Source organism: Sceloporus occidentalis, unplaced genomic scaffold, assembly GCF_023333645.1.
Source record: "Sceloporus occidentalis isolate IW3139 unplaced genomic scaffold, rSceOcc1.0.p SCAF_4, whole genome shotgun sequence".
NCBI classification, from domain to species: domain Eukaryota; kingdom Metazoa; phylum Chordata; class Lepidosauria; order Squamata; family Phrynosomatidae; genus Sceloporus; species Sceloporus occidentalis.
The window spans coordinates 143,619,922-143,636,889 of NW_028316984.1; the positions used below are offsets into that span (position 1 = coordinate 143,619,922).

At 40.4% G+C, this 16,968-nt stretch overlaps 2 protein-coding genes across 2 annotated transcripts in view; both read left to right on the forward strand.

The window, feature by feature from the left end:
* Positions 1-9,320, forward strand: part of LOC149314770 (cytosolic phospholipase A2 zeta-like) — a 33,264-nt gene extending 23,944 nt beyond the window's left edge. The window contains exons 15-20 of the mRNA XM_089521891.1: positions 871-1,008; positions 3,363-3,449; positions 4,416-4,610; positions 5,965-6,131; positions 7,634-7,820; positions 8,902-9,320. Of these exons, the coding sequence (XP_089378017.1) occupies positions 871-1,008; positions 3,363-3,449; positions 4,416-4,610; positions 5,965-6,131; positions 7,634-7,820; positions 8,902-9,122 (995 nt within the window). The 3' untranslated portion in view covers positions 9,123-9,320. The remainder of the gene's footprint in view (positions 1-870; positions 1,009-3,362; positions 3,450-4,415; positions 4,611-5,964; positions 6,132-7,633; positions 7,821-8,901) is intronic.
* A 1,157-nt stretch (positions 9,321-10,477) lies between these two features.
* LOC149314771 (cytosolic phospholipase A2 delta-like) overlaps positions 10,478-16,968 on the forward strand; it is a 36,721-nt gene continuing 30,230 nt past the window's right edge. Inside the window, exons 1-2 of the mRNA XM_089523142.1 lie at positions 10,478-10,515; positions 14,167-14,224. Coding sequence (XP_089379268.1) covers positions 10,478-10,515; positions 14,167-14,224 — 96 coding nt within the window. The remainder of the gene's footprint in view (positions 10,516-14,166; positions 14,225-16,968) is intronic.

Genomic DNA, 16,968 nt, shown 5'->3' on the forward strand with positions numbered 1-16,968 from the left:
AGTGCCGGGCGGCACTGTGCGGCACTTACGGAACAATGATGGCACCCATGTATACAGGGTGCTGCCATTGTTATGCCCTTGTCACGTGTGAGGGTTGTGGGGCATGTGGGTGCTCTGCCCCCAGGCAACCCCTAGCATGTGATGAGGGTGTCTAAAAGGCCCATCTGTACCGGGCCTTAGTAACGGTCATCTGAAAATAACCTTATGCTGAAATACAGATACAGTGGCCGTCAGTATCCTCTGGGGTTTGGTTTTAGGATCCCCCATAAATACCATAATCCATGTATGCTCAGGTCCCATTATATATATTGGTGTAATCAAATGCCATCCTTATATAAAGATGCCTGAACTCTAAGCTTTTCGAGGAGATGCTTCTTTCAGTTCCATCACCTTAACAGTCAAGTTTGGTAGAAAAAAGGGAGAAGGTCATCTTAGCAGAACTCCCTTCCATAGGAGACTAAACTGGCTCCCTCCCTGCAGTCTTTCCATCATCAAGTGAAAACTATTCTGTTCCAGCAGATGTTAGATATTTCAGCAGATGGTAACTGTTTTATACAATGGATTTTCTGTTATAATTTTAATATACATTTTTAAATATCTTATCAACCATTTGTACGCTTTCAGCTATATGTGGTTTTAGTTGCCTCTATTTATTCTGTAAACTGCCTTGAGTCCCATTTTTGGGGAAAAGGTGAAATGTAAATAAAAGGTTTGTTTGTAGGATTGATTGGTAAGGCATCAAAGGAATCTGACCCTCAGACATCTTGTCTAAAGGTAAGTTTGTAATATAGGTCTATTCTTCATTTTGAATTTGTAAGAAAAAATATTAATGCATTTCAGTAAAAAAAAAATCTTTTAAATTCTTCTTAGAATGGTGTGAGTATACGCCATATGAATTTGGTTTTCATAAATATGGAGTTTTTATCCACACAGAAGACTACAGCAGTAGATTTTTCATGGGTTTATTGCTTGAGAGACATCAGGAACCCAGGATCTGTTTCCTCCAAGGTAGGAGTAGATGCACAGATAGGATAACTTCCTGATGTACAGAGAAAATAACTTTGTAGTGGGATCCATGGTTTTTAGTCACCTACTTAAAAAATAGCCCACATGTCTCAGAGGGACTTCAATGAAACTATTATGTTGGACAGCACATCTTCATAAAAGCCTACATGTGCAGACTGGAGTTGCATAATGTACACTCCAGATGAATTTTGAGGATCAGAAAGTCCAAGAAGAATTTCTGTACTGTTGAGACTATACCTGCCATTCAGTATGCATGTAAAATTATGACATTCAGTCTACTGATTATTGATTACTCTGAAGGAGAGTGGCCAGAACAATATTGAGACTGGCACCCTGTATTAGCATATGTTTTACAGTTTATTGTAAGTTCAGAAGCTGGTCATGCATATGTGACCAATTTCATTTGATAAAAGCTCTGTCCTAGCATGCCTTGGTATTGTATACTATGATCTGTTTCCCTTGCTTATATCTATTCTTTTTAATTAGAAATATGTTAACCACCCTTTACTGTATGACTATCAAAGGAATAAAACCAAAATATGTCACACTATAATACAGTTAAATGATCTAAGAAGGAACAGAAATACACTCATCCCTCCATATTTGCAGCTTTGATATTAGTGGATTTGATTATTCAAGGATTTGATTAATACGTTCTCTCTACGAATATCTATGGTCAGTTTTAATTAAAAGTTGCATTGAAAGACCTAGAAATTCCTAGAGAGAACACTCCATTAGGCATTTGTAGCTCCTCCAGAACAGTTCTATAAGGTCAGTGTCTGGCAGCTGTTGACCACAGAGTTGCACTGGAGGACCTAGAGATTCCTAGAGATGTGTCGTCTCAGGTCAAAACATGGTGTTTTTGATATTTGCGGTTTTTCCATATTCACGGGGGTCTTGTGCCCCTAAACCTAGCGAATATAGAGGGACAAGTGTAGTTGGCCAAGAGCCTGCATCAGGAGGCATAACTAAATGACAGAGCTTTGGTTTTGCAGTTATGTCTCCCAAAGTGAACCCCCTCTACACCTTAGAGGCCAGGCAACTCCACAATCGTAGGGTTGCAGAGGTTCTTGGGAGCAGGCTAGTTAGTGAAGAAACAGACATCCTGATCCCAGCAATGAATAGTGCTTTCTGACAGGCAGCGACAGGGATTCACAGATGCCTGTCACAAAATACCTTGTTGATGGGAGAGGTCTGGATGCTTCTTCATTCACCACCTCATTTTGCAGTGTTGCAGAAATCTTTATGTTGGTGAGGCTGCTTGGCTTCTAATGTTGGTTGTGGGGGGATTTCATAAGTCTAAATTATGACATTGGAAGTACTCAGCACAGTGCAGACCAGGAGCAGTCATATTATTCTGCCTTATCTTCTTAGGTCCAAAACAAATACTGTAGTCATTCTTGTTAAACCTCCAGATCCCAAACCCGTGTTTGTATGAAGTCAAGTCATCTGCCCCAAGTGGAAACACCCTTTCTTTCAAAGTCTAATACAGCTGTCATCTCCTAATAGTATTCATCTGTATTGTCTTTAATAGTTCTCTCTTTGATTAAATGCCTCTTAGAGGTACAGTCAGCCCTCCATATTCACGGCCTTGAGACTCACGGTTTTGATTATTCGTGAGGTGAAGGCCACTTTTGCGGGCATTCCTCCTCTCTTTACCTGCCCAATCTCTCCTTGGGAAGCCCAGGGAGAGATGGGGGAGGTGAAGGCAGGAGGTGCCTTTCCCCTCTCTAAGACTTTTCTTTCCCCCAGTCTTTGGCCTGGGCACCTCTTGCTTTCTCCTCCCTGATCCTCTCCTTGGGATGCCCAGGGAAAGGATCGGGGAGGAAAAGGGTCTTGGAGGGACCAAGGCACCTCTTGCTTTCTCCTCACCGATCCTCTCCTTGGGATGCCCAAGAAGACAATCGAGGAGGAGAATGGGTAGGAAGCCAATTAAAGGGACAGGAGGGTGGGAAAAACGAGCACACAGCACTGCTCCTCTTCCCCTGCTCACCCTTCCCTTTAATTGGCTTCTGAGTGGGAGATGGAGTTATTCACAATTTTCCCATATTCACAGGAGTCTCATTCCCCTAACCCCTGGGAATATGGAGGGAGGACTGTAGTTTGAAAATTTGGAAAAAGTTATATAGGGAAGAGAACAAATTATAGTATGTGCGCTCTCTCTCTCTCTCTCTCTCTCTCTCTCTCTCTCTCTCTGTGTATGCATGTATGGCAGGGGCTTGAAATTTCTTCTATTGCAGCATTGCATGCATTGCAGTATTAAGCTCTGCCTTCAGGGAGAGCAATGTCAAGCAGCAGCCAGTGAGCTACATGATCACATTTTACTCCTGTGGCAGGAATTTGGGGCAGTGCCTTTGCTGGCAACATAGAGGACATCTGGGAAGACACAATGGAATCTGTGAAAGGTGCCATCAAAATTGTAGGTAAAGAAAAGAGTATATTCAACATTTCCAAAAAAGATGCCCAATTGTATGAGTATTTCCTCAGGTGTTAATGGGGAGTGGGGATGCTCCCCAGTAAATGTGCCTAGGATTGCAAATGTAAATGTGTTTCCTGAAAAATCTCAATCAAAGAATTGTTTTTAAATCCTCAAAGAAGGAAATATGGGGGCTTAACAGACCGGCAGCTTCAGCTGGCTTTGGGGTGGTGTGGGGGTGTGGCTTTCAGATGATGCAACCTTGACACTGCCACCAAGCTGGCATCATGCCGCCCACCTGTCCAGATGTCTGGCAGCATCCAGCGGTGCGGCATTCACACACCTCATGCCGCAGGAGTACTGAAAAGCTGGCGCCACAGCAGAAAAGCCTCCCTTTTTCCACCCCAAAAGGATCGGCATTTTGCTGCTTCTTTTTGGGCTGGAAAAATACCGGGTCAGAGCTGCAGCATGTGATTGCTGAGACCCTCAAAGGGATGGTGTCAAGCTGCCCCTTTAGGGCCATCTGTACTGGCCCATGTTTTCTTGAAGTAACATACAACTTCACATGAGAAAAATACGTTTTTAAAGTTAGCTAGTTACTGAATTTGGCCCAGGGCTGGTGTGTCTCTGTGGCTATCTGAGTAGCAAATCCTTTTAGTCTTATAGTTGATTTTTCCTGATTCAGTCTGTGATTCAAGATTTTGTTTTGTTTTATCATGTTCACTAATTCTGCCACTAATTATTCACTGGATCAATCCAGAGCAGGATCACTTAGAAAACTATGCAAAAATTTCTAACTAATGCCCCATTGATTTCACTGGGATCAAAATCCAAAGATTTTAGTTCTGCTAAAGCAAAATATGGACAAATAGCAAAAAGGAGGGTGGATTTTTTGTTGTTGAAAAATTGGGATGTGAAGGAAATAGACTGCATATTCCTTTTCTTCTTGTTGTTTTTGTTTTACATTTTGCAGATGAGCTCTTGGGCTCTCAGTCCCTGGACTCTTCCCCAAGACAAGCTCAGGTGATCATGCCAGGAGGAGCCTTTACACAGCTATTTTACAATTTATTTAAGTCACGGATAACCACTGGGGAAAACTTCAACTTTCTACATGGACTGTATCTTCATAAGGACTATGTCAATGACAAGGAATTTGTAGCTTGGAAAGGTAATTTTTTCATGTGAACCTGCTAGTTACTAAGTGAATTTCAGCCAACAGAATTTCACGATAAAGAAGATTATCACACAGCGGTAAGAAACATGAAAGAGACACTATAGTCCTGTCATCTTTGCGCGATCACAGAAAGATTTTCACATGAAATCATCCACATACCATAGTTGTCACATCATGGAAGGGCCATGCTAGTGCAACTTCTCATTAACAACGTTAAAGTGTTAATGGCTTGCCAATAGCGCTTCATTAGCACTATCACAAATGTGTGAAAGGCAATCACGTTTCAATAGTGCTATTGAGAATCCGTCATTAAACCGTCCGGAAATAAATTGAATCTCCCAGTTCCCAGTGTGTTGTTCGGCAGAATCACTTTCTGCGTCATGCTTGTGAGTCACAGGAGAGTTCCTTAGCAGTAAGAGATGATGTGGAATATAAAAGCACTATATTATTGTTCGTGAATTATTAATGCCCTGTTATTGTGGCACATGTGAAAGTAAGTGTTTCAATATCATCATTGTATAGTTCTTGCTATATAACGTTAGAATAATACTATTTAAGTGTAAATGGCCCTTGTGTGATGATCTCCAAAAAAGCATTAGGTGTTACAAACCAGTTTATATTCTGTGAACATAGATATGCTCCAGGTTCCTATTGGAAATCTCATTCTGGGATTTGTAGTCTGTTGAAGTGTCAAAGCTCTCTGACAGAGAAGGCTAAATGTCCTACCAAGCTACAGTTCCTAGGATTGCATAGCATTGAACTATGGCAGATACAGTGGTGTCAACCTGGATTATTTCTGCAGTGTGGATGCATCCTAAGATAGTTGCTAAAATCTGAATGGGAATCCTTATATCTGTTCCACTCCATATATTTCATTTTCAGGATTTTGTTCTTAAGTGCCACTGTAAGTCCCTAGTTTTGTTCCTGTGTTTTTTATTCCCACTTTCCAGATCAGTTTAAACTATAACAGTATTTCCCAAAATAAAATGTATCTCTCCATGGTACTGTGTTTCTGTTATCTCAGAGATTACATGGAGATGGCCACCACCAAGAAACATAGCAATTCAGTACAGCAGATTCAACAGAGATCAAGCAAGGGAAAGAGAAATGCTAGCAATAAAAGAAAATAATCCTAATGCTTAACTTGTGTAATATTACTAAAGCATGTTAACACTTTAACTATAACTCCTGAATATTCATTTAAAAGGTTTCAGTGGAAGTAAGTAACAAGCAATTTCTGAAATGTTGCCTGAGTCTAGCTGTGACATTTGATCTGTGGGATGGGGAGGAGAAAGAACACAAACCCTAACCAAACTGTTTCAACGGGCACTGTTTTGGCGTCTTTCAGAGACTCACCTGGATGCAGTGCCCAATCAACTGACACCTGGAAAAAGCAGTCTACATCTGGTGGATGGGGGGGTTGTCATCAACTCTCCATTTCCAGTGATACTTCAGCCAGAGAGAGATGTGGATATCATATTTTCATTCAATTACTCTTGGCAGTCTCCTTTTGAGGTGAGAGATACAAGGATACACAGTCCACTAAAATGCTGGCAGAGTAATCAACACTTGGGCATAACCTGGATTTTATGGACAAAGTTCAACAGAACCCAATGTTGTCTAGGACCATAAAATGGAATCCAGTCCTCCAGGCCCAGTTAATAATGTACAACTATGATTATTTAGTTGTGTGATCCTTTAAGAAGCAAAGCCAGAAAGCCTCACTTTCAGTTTTGGGTAGATACCAGTAGGAGAATTTAGGACTGCTTACTCAGGAGTCAGAAGAGGCAAGCCAGGAGTAACAGGAGGGGAGTGGTGAGAGCAACAGATCTATGGACCTTTATACATCAACATAGGCAGGTAGTTCCTGAACATGCAGATGACATCCCTCTTGTCTTCCAGTATCCTGTTTTGATTTCTTTTTTGTTGGCTCTCAACACCTGAGTTTGCTGCTGGAGAGCAGTGGTAGCAATCCAAAAGTTCTTTTGGATTAACATAGAAGGGCCTGCCTAAAGACTTACATAAACCAATCCAGACTTCAGTCTACTGGGTGTTATACTGTTGAGATCTTTGCATCTGGTATATAAATCATAGAGATGGCGTGATGTAGTGTGGGGTGTAGCTTTTCAGTAGGGCAAAATGAGACCATTGTCTTGGCCCCCGAAATGAGTGTTTTGATTCCCCATGACATTTTCTTTCATTCTCCAAATTTCCAGCGTTGCAGTAACTTGAAACTTCAAATATTGACTTCTAATAAGATTGGCTGACATGTCAAGATACCAATTAATTATCTCCTATTGCTTGTTGGCATTTTGGTGTTTCTATTTGTTCTTTAATGTTAATTTTGCTCTGTTTGTTTTCATTCTTATAGTTGTTAACCTATAGTGTTCTACCTTACTATTCATGGCATACTGTAATGTTTGACTTATACTTTAATTACATAACAATAAAGTTAGTTTAAAAAAAACACCTTCAGTTGAATAGTTAAAATGCAGTTTACGCATCCAAAGAAAAGAAGCAGGCAATGTTACCAAGGGAATATGAACACAGCATAATATAAAAGTGAACACTTGCAAGGTTAGACATTTGGAGGCTGAAAGAAAATTTCGTTGGGAGGGCAGAATTCTTATTTGGAGAGATAGTGAACTCAACTTGCCCTGCTTGTAGCTTCACCCCTATGTAGTTATTTGAATGTTGGACCAGGGTTCTGGGAGACCAGGCTTCAAAACACTGGTGAGCCAGTGAAACTCAGCTTCAGAGGAAGGCAATGGCAAACCTACTCTGATTAGATCTTGCTAAGAAAAAATTGTCATAAGGCCACCAGAAATCAGTTGTTATGATGGCAAATGACAATATCAATATAAGCCATAGCTCAAGTTGTGCTCTGCTCCTAAAAATTTGCCTGGTACTGTATTTTGGTGTTTAAACAGCAATGAAATTAGCTTCAACCTATTAAGGTAGGTGATTCTGGTACAATACGGAAAAGGCTACTTGTATGTTCCCTCCTCTTATGCCAGATCTTGCATCAGACTCAGAGCTACTGTGAAGAAAGAGGAATTCCTTTTCCACACATTGCTGTCTCTGACAATGATAAGCAAAACCCAAAGGAGTGTTACATGTTTTTGAATGCTGATGATCCAAAGGCTCCAATAGTGCTTCATTTCCCACTGGTGAACAAAACATTTAAAAAATACAAAGCACCAGGTAAGGCACATGTAGAAGAGCTATAGCAGAGGCTACCATAGAAGAGGGTAATCATTTTCAGTTTCTTCCAAATCATGAATTCCCAGATTTTCAGCATCTAAAGGGAAGGATCTCTAAAGACCTAATATGAGGAATTATCTGGACAAATAAATCACTACACTACAGATCAATTTTAAAAGCTTATTTATAAATAAATAAATAAATGGAAAATAAGTTTCAGACACCCCCTCAAAGCTGGTTTATGTTCATGAATGATTCCATAAGGTAAATACCAGATCTGGTTTTAACATTGGGCAAAGGGACGGTTGCCTCGATGGCAGCAGTAAGGTGCTGAGGGAGAAAGCTGAGTCTCTGTTCCCTCTGCATGTAGTCTGCTGTCTTTAGGAGGAGGTAATTATAATACCACATGGTCAGCACTGAAGAAATGTCCAACTCTTAGTCTAATCAGATTTTGTATATTAGATAAAAAGAGATACCAACCCATTCTTCATCTCAGATAGTAGTCTTTAGCCAGCCCTAGTAAAAACAGAATTTAAAAAATACCTTCCTCTTGTTTGTCCTGAATCCATTCAGTATTGTGGTATGTCAAGAGTGTTTACAAGAACCTGAATATACAGCTAGAATCCTTTTGGTGACATATGTTTGCATGGTTCACCAGTGTATGTACTTTAGGAGAAAGGAGCAGTCTCCATAGCCCATCGATTGGAACAACTGGCATAGCTGCAGTGGCTGAGAAACTCTACTAGTGGGATACTTGGGTTTCAGCCCATATAAACTTTTCTCTTCAGACTTCACATGGTGTGAGCATAAACAATGATCCTCCCTATATTAGCCATTTCCCTCCTAACCGAAAATGCCTTTTCTGTACCCTCTTCTCTCTCTGTGTGTGTTTGTGTGTGTGTATATGTACACATACATACACCCACACATGCTTGCGCGTGCGCGCACACACACACACACACACACACACAGGGATGGAGGGAGCTGGTGACCAATGTAACACACACAATAAAAGTACTGGCCCAGCCAAAAAACAAAAACAACCCCTCCACAATTCATCTTTTCTTCCTCTTTTCTTCAGGAGTAAAACGTGACACTGAGGAGGAGAAGTCTTTTGCAGACTTTCATATATATACAGAAGATGGTCCTTATGGTTACACAAAGTTCACCTATCAGCCAATAGATTTTGACAGACTGCTGCAACTGAGCTGTTACAATGTAATTAATAACAAAGATGCTATTTTAAAAGCTCTTCACCTGGCCATGAAGAGAAGGAAGTTCAAGAAGACTAAGCAAAAATGAGATGAGTCTTGTTTCGGCAAGAACAAGTTACTGCGGGGACTGAATACCAGCATGTTTAAGTAAATGAGAAAAGATTCGCAATTGATAGTCCATGAGACACTTTAAAGCTTACAGCTTTGACAGTTAAGGTGTAGACAAGTCAAATGTGACAGCAAGATTGTCCAGGTGAAGTTTTGGATTAAAATGTTTTTATATGTACTTGTTTGTGTCTAGATTATGTGTTCTTTCTGTGCACTGCTTTTCCCATCAATTAAAACTCATCAGGGTTTTTTTCAGTGTTAAACTGGTAGGAAGATTTAAGAGGAATGACTCAAACATTACATTCCCCATGAAACTATCACTTGAATATTGTACCTTTTAGGTAGACAAATGTTGGTTAAGTGTTTAGTGCAGGGGTAGGCAACTTTTGGAAGCTATGCTGGGTAGAGGGCTACATCCCCTGCTGCACCACTGTTTTTTGTTTTTAAAGTTATGTATCTAATGTTTTTGTGGGTTTTTTGGGCTATGAGGCCATGTTCTCGAAGAGATGGCAAAATGTCAGGAATCAACTCATCTACAACATGGCCTCATAGACTGAAAAACCCACAAAAATCTATGGATGGCGGCCATGAAAACTTTCAACTTTACATTATATCCAGTGCCTCAGATGCTCTTGGGGGGGGGGGTGTTTTTGCCACATTTTGTGTGGCCCTACAACTGCTTTAGGCTTATAAGAATCAGGAAGTGACCTGGAAGTCATTTCCTGCTCATTTCCTGTTTTTAAAAGGTCTTTTCAGGGCCAAAAATGGCCTGAGGGCCAAAAAGTAGAAAATTGCATGTTATACCCCCCTAGATGGTTTTCAGGGGTATTGGGGATATTTTTAAATTCTAGGGTACCCTGAGGGCCACTTAAAAAAGTCAAACTGCTTTCCTTCCTGCCTTAATAGTTTTCAGTGAACTGCAGTTGGTGAACTAGAACTTGGGACAAAACTGATTTGGAGGAAGTACAAACATACTCCAGAAGCTGAGGGGTATGAGGGGAAATGGGCAGGGTGGGAATTCCCAGAAAGATATCACTAATGTACATGTGCATTCCCTATCTTCAATTACTATGATAAGAGGAGAGGAAATCAACTCCTTGGAGGGTGATGTTGCAGCAGTAACAAAATCAGGGTGACCAGATGCCCTCCTTTTCCAGGGCACGCCCTGCATTTTAACCTTCTATCCAGGAGGAATTTCAAAATATCCTCTATTCTGAGCATGACTAAGAAGTATGAATTTACATATATGTGAGTATTTTTAGCTTTATTTTGTATTGTCCTAAATGTTTTCTTGAATGTCCTACATTTTGCGGTATCTTGTCCATCTTTGCGGTTATGACATCTGGTCCTAATATCACCTCAAGGTTTGCCAGGTGAGCATCAACTCATTCCCTGAGATTTCAGGACCAAAACCTGACACCAAGGAAGAGTCCTTTTGATGTCATACAGATGGGCCTAGTAGCTGCAGCAGCTGTGTATAATTTCTCTAGGGCTGTTGTGTGGCCTTACCTACAGTTTGACACATGGGCAGTTTTTCCAGGCCCTATGCTGCTGCTGAAGTTTGTAGAAGGCTCATCATGAGCCCTTCTAGACTCTCTACTACCACAAGCCCTGTTTTACTGATACTATGGCTTGTACAACAAGAAGGCTCATGAATCACAGCTCTGGAACTTCATACTCTGTCTTAATCTAAATGGCATGATGGGACCAAATGGTTGAGCCAACTGTTCTTCCCTTGTGGTGCACATGATTTAGAAATACCTTCAGGCTGAGCCAGAGAGCTCTGGAGTCAGCTGGGAATGAATAGCAATATTGCTGAGGCTGAACTCTATACCATACACAAAATCTAAATTTGTCAGGCTCCAGGAACAGAGAAACAATTCTCTGAGACTTCATCTGGAACCCTGAGACCTGTCAACCCTAACCAGTGGTGTTCCAAGGACGGGGCAATGGGAGCATTTCACCCTGGATGCAGGCCATAAGGGGGTGCGTTGTCTGCTTATTTTGAAATAACAATAAAACCAACCAAAATCCAGTCTGTTTTTTATCAGCACCAAACAGCAGCAATTCAAAACACTGTGATAAAATACTCCTTCCTGAAAAATATGTTGTTGGTCTAAGTTCTAAACACACAAAGATCTCCCACTCAAAAGGCACGGTGCAGAAGACTGTCCCTAGCTCTGTGCATGGCTTCGTAGCTATCCTTCTTCTGACCCAGCTCTTCACAGCCAGGCACCAGCCGTGCTTCTTCACATGGCTGGGGTGGAGTGAATTGCGAGGCATGGGTGTAATAGTTAAGCCAGCTAACCACAAGCTGTTTGTTATACTAATGAGGGCAGTCACCTCTACTAACAAATAAGTGTAATTTGTATTTACTTGTACTCCATTAACAAATAATTGCCAGAGGTGTTAAAAACTGATATGCTTTGGGTGTCAAATATGGAACATATGCTACAGATCTAATTATTCCTGAAGTTGGGTGCCCTGCCCTCCACTGCAGGGGAGTTATAAAGTGATATATCATTGCCATATACAAGCACTTATATCCTTTGTAGGATACATGTTTCTAGCATATAATTATTTGGGGTTAAATAGTACCTAAACTTCACCTGCCTTTTTTGGTAAAAGCTTAGATGTTTGCTGTTGATGTAAGAAAAGATCAGAATGTTCAGAATTCATTAAATGGATATAAATAAGAGCAGAGCCAAAATTAGAACATGCAGTCAGTACTGTGGCGGTTTCAGAAATTTCTGTACACACATGTATCCTCAACATGACATTTATGTTGCACTTATGGAAGTAACAGGAAGTATGTAATACTGACAGTATTTTGCACCAGAGTCTTTAAACTATTTCAGAACAGCAATGCCTAGCACTAATTATATTGACACAGAAGGAAGGAGATTACTACATGCAGCTTTTAAAGCACAATTAGACCAGGAAAATAGTGGCTTCGGTGATACTTATCGCATGACACTGCCTCCTACCTGTAACTGCCTTGTCCCTTTTCATTGATGGGGGAAACTTGCCAATGAGCTCGCAATCGTGTGAAATGTCACTGCCAGGGCAGTTGCAATATTGGTAGTCACGTGGTATCAGTGTCTCCTCCTTTTCCCCTGTCCACTCTCCCCCACACTACTCTGGCTAAAGGAGAATATTGCAGTTTGGAGCAACTGTTTCATATTGCCTCAACTCAGTATTTATGTGGTGAGAATAAATTTGTCTTCTTTTCTTTCTAGAAACCCATGACTAATTTCCACATAAATCTAAAGAAAGGAAGTTGAAAGTTCTTTCTTGTTGTTAATTGCCATTAAGTTGCCTTCAATTTATGGTGGCCCTATGAATAAGAGATTTCCAAGAGTCCTGTTTCTCAACTGCTCTGCTCAGGTTTTTCAAACTCAGGGCTGTAGTTTACTTGATTGTATCAACCCACCTGTAGTACAGTCTTCTTTCCTAAAAGCACTAGCTAGTTCTTTAAAAATATTCAAGATATGACATCTGTAGTTTTGTGAAATTTTCTTTCTTTTTAAAAAATACTTTTGAAACATGACTGTGATGTCACAATAAATTCATACATCAGTGAAAAGATGCTGCAGTATGTTTGAGGCAGGAATGAGAATAATGTAGGCTTCCAGTTGTTGTTGGCTTGCAGCTCCCAGTAGCCCTAGTTAACCTAGTCAATAGTGAGAAATGCCGGGGACCTACAAACCAACAACAGATGGAGGACTGCATGATTCCTTTCCTGGGTTTAGAGATAAGGTTGGTAGTCACTTGCAACAAATAATTTCAGTTCTTTATTTTTTGTTGTTATGTGCTGTCAGGTCAACTCTGACTAATGGAGAATATATGATTGAGAGACCTCCAACAGCCACAGTTATAAACTGTCCTACTGTGATCTTGCAAACTCAGGGCAGTTGTGGCTTCCTTGATTGAATCCAATCCATTCATAGTACAGTCTCCCTCTTTTCCTACTGTCTCCCACTTTCCCAAGCATTATTGTTTTTTTCAAATTAGTCATCTCATACTATGTCCAAAGTATGACAGCCCTAGTTTTGTCATCTTTGCTCTAGGAAGAGTTCAGTCCTGAAGTGCTCTAAGACCAATTAATATCCAAATGCTATCTTGTCTAGCATTTCAAATAAGTTGATTTTCTACCTGTCAGTATTCTTCACTGTCCAGCTTTCAGATCCAAGCACAGAAATCAGAAAAACTATTGCCTGGATGATTCTAGCATGAATTTGTGTCTAGGAAGTGAGACAGAATTGATTAGGAATGGACAAATCTGTCTGTTCCACCTTTTCCCTTGTTGGAATTGTTAACGTCACATTCTTTCTATTGTTTTTATGATGAAATGTGCACATTTTGGATCCGTTTCACTTCTCTTTCACACAACACATTTAATAGCACTTCAGATCTACTTTATCAAGCATTATCGTCTTTTCCAGTGAGTCATTGGATGTTGTAGTTTGGTGAGGCCTTAGAACTGTATGGCACCAAATTCTAAATACCTCATGAAATTTCAGACCCCAGGATTTCATAAGAAGGAGTCATGGTAGTTAAAGTGGGATCAAAGTGCTATAATTGTGTACTGTGAAAGACATCACAACTTGTCAAAGGAGTAGCCATGTTAGACTCTTGCAGCACCAAAAGGGGGGAAGGAAGGGGGGAAAGAAAGAAATTTAGCGGCATGTTTAAGACTAATTGGTTTTTAATTTATCATGAGCTTTCATGGATATAAATCCAGTTTTTCAGATATAGTACTGAGTAATATTAAGGACTCAGGTATAAAGCATATTTACACAATTGTGGGAGAGGGATAGAATGTAATAGGATCCAAAAAGATGCAAATCATGTCCCTTGCCCTACATTTTCAAAACCCCAACCCAGCTAGAGGAGAAATGAGAGTCTAAAGTAACTTACAATGGTCATTTTCAGGTTTTTTGGAGGTGGATGAACTAAGCAGCAGCACAGCTACCCTACATTGCTGTTTCTAAATACTCTCTCTGTCTCACATAAACTACTAGCAGCAATATTGTTCTTGATCGCCCTGCTCAGGGAACTGATACTGTACAAATAACTCAGGTAAAAATTATATGATTTACTAACAGCCTCAGTTTTGACATCCATGGGCAACTGATAAAAAATTAGAACCAGGATAGGACCTTGAGGATTTCGTTTTGCTAGTGATATGCATAATTCAGTTGGCCATGCCATAAAAATACAGGAAAAACCTGTTAAAAATAATATTCTAAGCCCTGCTATTTATATATGTGTAAAACAGACTTCTATAGTATTATTATTTTTTTTTTACAAAATCATTTTGAGGGTGGGGTTATGTTTCTGCTTATATTACAACTATTTCCACTTTCTGTCACTCTAAAGACAGCCAGAACCAGGATTCAGCCAAGGAACCAGTTCCCTCAAGTAAAACCTAACATTTGTGCTCATCTGACTGCATGAGACTAAGGCAGCAAGATGTCTGAGAAGTCCACCATCAGTTGTCAGGAGGTAAATTGTTTATCCAAAGACTTTCTATTGTTTTCTTAATGTGGATCTGTAATTGTATAATTTTGGGGGGCTAACAAAGTGTTTAATGTCAGAAACTGGTATGTATTATGTGCGTACAAAGTGTCTCTAAGTATGTCAGACAGTGCTGGGTCAAGACAAGTTAATGTGAGAAGTTTCTCACTAATATTGGTGTATAAAGGAGTTAGGTCTTAGCTGAAGAAGGAATAAGGGGTGAAAAAGTCAGCTTCCCGGTGGACTGATGGTGTGGCATTCAGACAGCAGCACATCCCCAGTCTGCTGGGAAGCTGCATGGCCAACCACACATACAGTGGATCCACGGTGTTTTGGTGGCGCAACATTTACACACGCTGTGCTGAAGAAACTCTGAAAAAACACTGACACAGCAGCAAAGTCACCTTTTCCCTGGCACAGAAAGGAACTGCTTTCTGCCACTCCTTTTTGCACCAGGAAAAGGCTGGGTTAGGGGTGTGGTGTGCAGTTGCTGCAGCCCCAACTTGGCGAGCAAATGGGATGGGCACATACCCTCCAGAGTCTGTTGGGCTGCAGCTCACTCTTGAACCCTGTTGTTGTTGTTGTTGTTGTTGTTGTTGTGTGCCTTCAACTTGGTTCTGACCTATGGCCACCCCTATCATGGGGATTTCTTGGCAAGTTTCTTCTATGTACTTTTAAAAAAGCATAGAAGGTACATCCAAACACATAATGAAGAAGGATTTTAGAGGATTATTTTCTGTGTTGTAGCAACTGTCAGAAAGTGTCAAGCATCCACGAAATGGACATTAAATATAAAGGATGTTTTTTAAAAATATTATTTATGTGTTTTCTGTTAAAAAATTAAGTTATAATGCTAAAAGACATAGATGAGTAGCATTAGTAAGTGCCCTAAGTACAGAAGACAGAAAATATTTGTGAGTCTGTGTTATTTATTACTTTTAGTAATACAGTAGACCTTCATTATCCACTAAAGTTGAGTTTCCAGGTCCCCCCCATGATACCAAAATCCATGGGTGCTCAAGTATATGCTCAAGTATATACAATGGCATTGTAAAATGGTTTCCCTTATATAAAATCACACAGTTAAGCTTTGCTTTTTAGATTTTTCTGGTGAATATTTTTGAACTGTGGTTGACTGAATCTGTGGATGGAGAATCCATGGAGGGCTGAATGTATAACTGCTTTTTCCTCTAGCAAGGATTACATTCATCTGATATAGGCATGGTACAGATTGCCCCAAAGGGCAGTCGCTCCAGGTTGGGGGCAGGGCAGCCTTATGACGCCATCATGGTAGCCCCTGTGTGGACGGGAGGCTGCCATGATTACGCTGCTGCCACGTACTAGGGTTGCAGGGCATGCGGTCGCTCCACCCCGCGCAACCCTAGTACGTGGTCAGGCCGGGGCAAAGCGCCGGTCTGAACCACGCCATAATTACAGAAGGTCATATAGTCCAAAAAAGGGGTTGCAAAAAAGAAAAAGAAAGAAAAAAAGAAATGGTGTGCGGTTGCTGCGTCCCCAACCCAGCACTTCCGGGGGTGGCGTGGAACCGGGTGGTCTGTTCAGCTCTTGTATTTCTGTTGTTGTGTGCCTTAAAGTCAGTTCTGACTTATGGTGACCCTAAGGAAAACCTATCGTGGGGTTTTCTTGGCAACTTTCATCAGAGGGGGTTTGCCATTGTCACCTTCTGAGGTTGAGAGAGTAATAATAATAATAATAATAATAATAATAATAATAATAATAAATTTTATTTATATACTGCTTTTCCAAAAAGATCAAAGCGGTTTACATAGAGTTTAAAACCAATTACAAAACATCATAAAATAGATAAAACCAAGAGCACTAAATACAATATACAATCTAAAAACAATCATTCAATCAATCAATAGGGTGAGGTAGAGAGTCAATGGGATCAGAGTACACGACTTCATTTTCCAGAGGGGAAGGCTTGACAGAAGAGGAAGGTTTTAAGCCTCTTTTTAAATGTTTCCAGGGGGGGTGATAAGACGGAGCTCGTCGGGAAGACTATTCCAGATTTGTGGGGCCACTACTGAGAAGGCCATCTGGGAAGTAATAATAATAATAATAATAATAATAATAATAATAATAATTTGTTTTATTTATATACCGCTATTCCAAAGATCATAGCGGTGAACAGCAAGTAAGCTAATTAGCAAGTAAGCTAATAACATATTTAGAAGGTGGAATTTCCAACAAGTTCTTTACAGATGTTCTGAGTGTGTGGGGCGGATTATATGGGGAGATGCGGTCCCTCAAATAACTCGGGCCCAAGCCATGTAGGGCTTTAT